The 5,505-nt window shown below is 46.0% G+C and overlaps 2 protein-coding genes across 2 annotated transcripts; one reads left to right on the plus strand and one right to left on the minus strand.

Moving 5' to 3' along the window:
* Positions 1–1,294: 1,294 nt before the first annotated feature.
* PPTG_20129 (hypothetical protein) lies at positions 1,295–4,384 on the minus strand. Its single transcript, XM_008918785.1, has one exon. The coding sequence runs from the start codon at positions 4,104–4,106 to the stop codon at positions 1,614–1,616; it is 2,493 nt and encodes an 830-aa protein (XP_008917033.1). The 5' UTR covers positions 4,107–4,384; the 3' UTR covers positions 1,295–1,613.
* On the plus strand, positions 4,244–4,846 carry PPTG_24872 (hypothetical protein; the record flags this gene model as incomplete). The annotated part of the gene is made up of 2 exons (XM_008918786.1): positions 4,244–4,356; positions 4,774–4,846. 2 exons carry the CDS (start codon positions 4,244–4,246, stop codon positions 4,844–4,846), a joined length of 186 nt encoding a protein of 61 aa, XP_008917034.1.
* Positions 4,847–5,505: the final 659 nt, after the last annotated feature.

The raw sequence follows: 5,505 nt of genomic DNA on the forward strand, positions 1-5,505 counted from the left end.
GAATTTGCGAACTGTGGTCGCTATCGAAACAGGACTAATACACGCCTAATAAACATTAATTTTAAAAAAGAGTCCGACGTTGAATAAAGCTCCACGGTTCTAATTCATAATGCAAAACGTATTAGCCTACTTATTGGCTGCTAATTGGTGGTCCAGTGGGTAAAGGTCCCACGAAGTATGCTGTTCGCGTTCAAATGCAACATCCAAGTATCCTAGCAAATCGTTTTCGTCCGACGTGGCACCGCCGCTATTTCTCTTCTTCGGTCCAGTTAGCATATTCTCCAGTAACAAATTCGCAGAAATAACCACCGAAAGTCAGGTTTCCCACAAAAGTCAGTGGTAAAGTGTGCCCACTGTATTCCTTAATCTCCTGAACACAAACCCAACGCAGTAAGGCAACAGCCGCTGCACCTGAAGCAAAATCAACCACACATGATCAATACGCCAGTATGCCGCCTACATACACTTCAGCACGTACCTCGGAATGTGTAGTGTCGACTTGGTGGCGCTGCCTCCGCTACTGTGTTACAACGGTTCTCAGCAACTGAGAAAAAGCATTTTAAAATGCGATAACTCGTACCTAGTACCGAGCAGCCTGTTACAATTAACGCTTAAAACGACGAATGAGCCTGCAGGATCCAATGAAGCAAGCTTTAGCGCCGTCCATTATCTCACAGAAATGTCTGTGCCCATCCACACCTTATTCATCAATTAGTATAAGGAAGAGGAGGCTGACTGGCTTTGCCGAAGCTTGTATGACGCGTTGTATGGCGGCTTGGTCAATATTCAGGAAAAATTAGTCGAAAAGACGCGTGCGGTAAGTTCTAATGAAGCTACAGCGCGTCCATTATCTCACAGAAATGTGAGTCCTTATTCATCAATAAGCATGAGGAAGAGGAGACTAGATGATGGCTCTGTCAAAGCTTGTATGGCGCGTTGTATGGCACTTTAGCAAATTTTTCAGGGAAAAAAACATGTAGTGAAAGGCTGCGGTATCTGGCACTCTATGAAGACGCGATACAACCGCCAGAAGCCCGCACGCTGCTTCTTGTCCATAAGTTGCCTTCAATGTTGCGTCCATTGGGTCATTGGTTTGGTAGTGTTTCTCGTGACGATCACAACTGGCAACGTCGGACGGCGGCAGTCTTATGCAAATTGCGCACTGCCAGAGTCAAGAACACTAACGTGGTCCACATTTATACGTAATAACTGCGGTGCAGGCTGCGCCGCAGCTACAACACTACCTAGCCAAATGACTACCGGTATTGGATATTTGCTTGTACCGCATACCTACTGGAAAACCGGTATTTTGGAATTAGTGTAAACCCTGTGTAATGCTTTCGTGCCTTTTATTAGCTAGATACTAAAACTGTTCACTTTGTGTTTGTATACTTGACTTAGTTTTGTATTGCTGATTTGGCTTTTGTAAGAAAAAGCGGTACAAATACGGTTTGTGAATGCCAATCGGCGACAAACGACAGTTCTCCACTTCGTTACGAACTGCGAACAAGTGTGATTGGAGGAGAATCAAAGTACCAACTTGAACAGTTTCGTAATCAGAAAGTCACCAAAACCATGGCGTTCAATAATACTTCTTGGTCTGCATGCATTCTCTAACAATTGATCGCAAAGCACTTGTCGTCCCACCGCTTCTTGTAGTAAGTTGTGATCTTTCGTCCGTTATCGCGCCATCTCTCCCATTCTGCTTGCTCTTCAGGGGAAAGCTCTGGGAACAAATCTTTTTCGATATAGTGATCAGCCTCAGTATCGTGGAGAAACATCGAGTCCATCACGCTGTCGTAACGAAGACGTTGGTGGCCGCGTACGATCGACATTTTGTAACCAGGGTCATTGGCAAATACAACCCGTTCGCCAAAAGAGATTCTCCGCTTCAGTGAACGTCCAACTCCATGTTGCAAGAACCCTCCGTCTGGTACACCTGTGATATCCGCTAACGTATTGAGGATGTCGTACTGCTCGGCAGCGTCATCAACTATAAGTCCTTCCGCCCTACCCAGTCGCCCCTCAGCGACGATAGCCGAAGCCACGCGTCTTACAGAGTCCTCGTGGATGTTCCACAAATCTGCCTCAGGTGCTTGACCATGATCACCCATGATGACGACAATGGTATCGTTAAGAATACCCTCGGCAGACATGCGGTCTAAGAACCGTCCTAGCTCCATGTCCGTGAAATGCCTCAGCTCCAAGTACCGTTTGATAGCAGCTTCGTGGTTTTTTCCTTTATACAGTGGTGAAAAATCAGGCTTCTGCAACTCCGTGTACCATGTCGGCGCTGAGTCGAACGGTGCATGGCTAGAGATGGTATAGTGCGTAAGAAACAGCGGCTTTTTCTTCTCACCATTAGCCATTCTCTCGCTCTGCTCTTTTGTCTTGTTCACGAGTAAATCGCCTAGAAATTTGAAGCTAATGTCGTCGTGAACTCCCCACTGGAATCCACGATGCTCCGGACCAAACCACTGGTCCTTTGTAATCCCCATCTCGTTCTTTGCTAACTCGATCATATTCAAGTTGCTCCACACAGTTTCGTATCCATGAGTGGGGAGGAACGAGTCCCAACCATCAAATGTAGTCGCACATCCAGTAGTGAAGAACGTTTCGTAGCCCTTGGCAGTGAAAAATTGCGGTAAACCATATAGCTTCGTGTCCGTCCAGCCTCCAGAAGTACCGGTTTTCACTGTACTATCGTAAGGAACCTGTGCGAACAGGAGACTCTCCACTGATCTACTTGTAGGTAGACTTGACCACATATTGCGGAACGCGACGCCACGCTTAGCCCACCTGTCGAAATTGGGAGTAACTGAGGTGTTCAAGCCATTGTAAAGATTAGAGGGGTCCCTTTCACCGATGAGATAGCGAGAGTCCTGATACCGGAAAGACTCAATTCCAATAACCAGAACATTAGGAGGGTTATTAGGTGTAGTACTGACATTGAAAGCCAGATCTCCGGAAAAGCCAGTCGTCCGTCGATACAGCGAGTTGGTAGCCAATAGCTTGTGCTGCTCAGTCGGATGAATAAACGTCTCCACTTCTTCTGCATTTTGAAGTGTGCTTTCCTTCAGTGTGGGCGAAAATACGTTGCCAAGTAGCTCGTTCAGCGGTGTGTTTAACGCTGAGTACGCCACTAAAGGCGAACAGATTTTGCTTACCGCTAAGACTAGAGCTGGTAAGAGTACAAGACCCAGGAAAACGAGAATAACCCCACAGCGGCGTTGTAGGACTTGGTACATGAAGCGCTTTGAGGAATATGCAGCCTCTTCCCTGGAATTTGTGGTCTCAATACCATCTTCAAGGGAAAGTTCTTCGTACTCGACAATTTTTACTGCGTCCTTGTCGTTCTGCTTGACAACACGTTGTCGTGTAGGTCTCAGCAGCAGATGTGTGGGGTTCCAGCGAGTTAAGTCAGTCCAACTTGCTCGCATGCGAATCAGTGCGAAGAGCGTAGTGCAAGTCACGACAAGCACCGCAGTTACGTAACTTCTCTGAGCCTCTTCAGGTTCCAGCGGGGCTTTGGAAAGATGATCTCTCTCCCGGATCATAGCGGCAAGGACGTCAAACGTGAATCGCATCTCTCGGTTGAGCACAAGAAGCATATCGGAGGCAAACGGCACTATCATGACGAAGAAAAGAAGCCACGATCCCGTAAACGTCGCGATATTCCCCATATTTGTGGTCGACACTCCATTCTTTTGCTCGACCCGTTGAATAATTGAGCTCTTGAAAGTATCAAACAGCCACAAAACACACACAAAGAAGGTCGCACACACGAGATCTTCCAAGAATCCGAGGGTTATCACCGCAGCCTTGACTTTGAATGCGTAGTCATCAGGACTGCCGTACATCGTGATCAATGCCTTAAGCGTTGCGAATCGACTGAACGAGAAGATGAAGAGCACGTAGGCGTAGACAAAAGCCCACCCACTCCATGGAAGCTCCAACAGGTTTTCAATCTGCAGCCTTTCACGAGACGCCTTGGTATCTGCTGTAAACATAATGGTGTCTTTACCATCCATGCGTAGCTCGGGGAAGCGGCATCGTGCGGCCTGCGAACCAGCTCTAATATCGTGATGTGCGACTTGGTCGTGCATTTTTAATGCGTAGCACTTGGAGGTCACTTGAAGGCTCTCCTTAGCGACCTCAGTACCAATCCGCTGCTCAAGAGACTTTCCCGGTTATGAGGTGAGGTCTTACTGATGAAGCGGCGGTGTTCTGGTAGTCTGACGGGATGGGGCGGCGAGGCGCTGCTATTGCTGCGCTACGTGTGAAACGGGATAGGATAGTGGGGCGGCATTTGTCCTCGTTCATCTTGCTGACGACGTGCCGATTGAGCGCCATCTGGTGCGTCTTCTGCCTCGTGGCTTCAAAACTAACGTAAGTTTTATAGTAGTAGTAATGTGATAATGAAATTAGTAGTAGTAGCTGCAAATAGTATAGTAATTCGCTCTTAAAGCAAATTTTAGGTTGTGGTTTTCACATTAGTTTTTAAACCACAAGCTGGGGATATTGTGTGGCATCCACGTTAGTTTTAAGCCGCGGACCGGGATATCCAGTGTTTTCACGTTAGTTTTGGAGCCACGAGCTGGGAATATTTTGTGTGTTTTTTCACGTAAGTTTTGAAGGAACAGGCAGGGAATATTATTGTGGGTTTTTTTCACGTTAGTTTTAAGAACTAATGTTTTATTCGAATACTAACGAGAACATTACAACCCCCAACTTGTGATTTAAAGCTACAATTACTTGTTTAGTGCGTTTCAGCAGCTCGGGCGTACCCCAGCACGCTGATTCTCTTCTCTCTCGTTTGAGTAGTTCTCATCACAACACCCATTGAGAAAACATGTTCGTTGGATGGACCACACACAGCTCGATCTAGAATAAAGGTGAGTAACCTCGTACTGGTGACAGGATGGCTACATACTCGCACTGCTAGCCTTGTCCTCTCCTTTTTCGCACCTATCCATAAGCGAGCTTTAAATTTTCAGTTGTGCATTTCACACGTACAACCAAAATATACTTTCATTTGATTATGTTTTACAATAACTTCCCAATAAACGTTCGTTGGGGCTTTAAGCCCCAATCGACGGGTTATTCCATCATGTGACTTGTATCTTGTGCTCAACAGTTAAAAAGAGAATTAGTCTTACGTGCGTTGGTCGACTCTACAACAATTACAGTGGCAAATGGCGCATGTAGTGCTGAAGCTAAGAGTGATTTTTTTAACAGCTCAACCATTCGTTAAGTTAAATGGGACCGTGTCAAACGAAAAGATGCTAACGAACCTAAGTAACTGTCGCTATTTGAGTACATCATTCGTATATTTTAAGCTATAGTTTGGTTCGGGATGTCTAATACCCGAATTATATGATTATTCAAAAATACATCTCCAGTTTCAGGCTCGCAACATTGCGGTAAACTCAATGTTTACAGAAAGTGTTGACGCCCTTGGTCATTACTGTAAACTTACTTATCCTTGTAAGCGGTGTTAATCCT

The sequence above is a fragment of the Phytophthora parasitica genome, assembly GCF_000247585.1.
Source record: "Phytophthora parasitica INRA-310 unplaced genomic scaffold supercont2.310, whole genome shotgun sequence".
Taxonomy (NCBI): domain Eukaryota; phylum Oomycota; class Peronosporomycetes; order Peronosporales; family Peronosporaceae; genus Phytophthora; species Phytophthora nicotianae.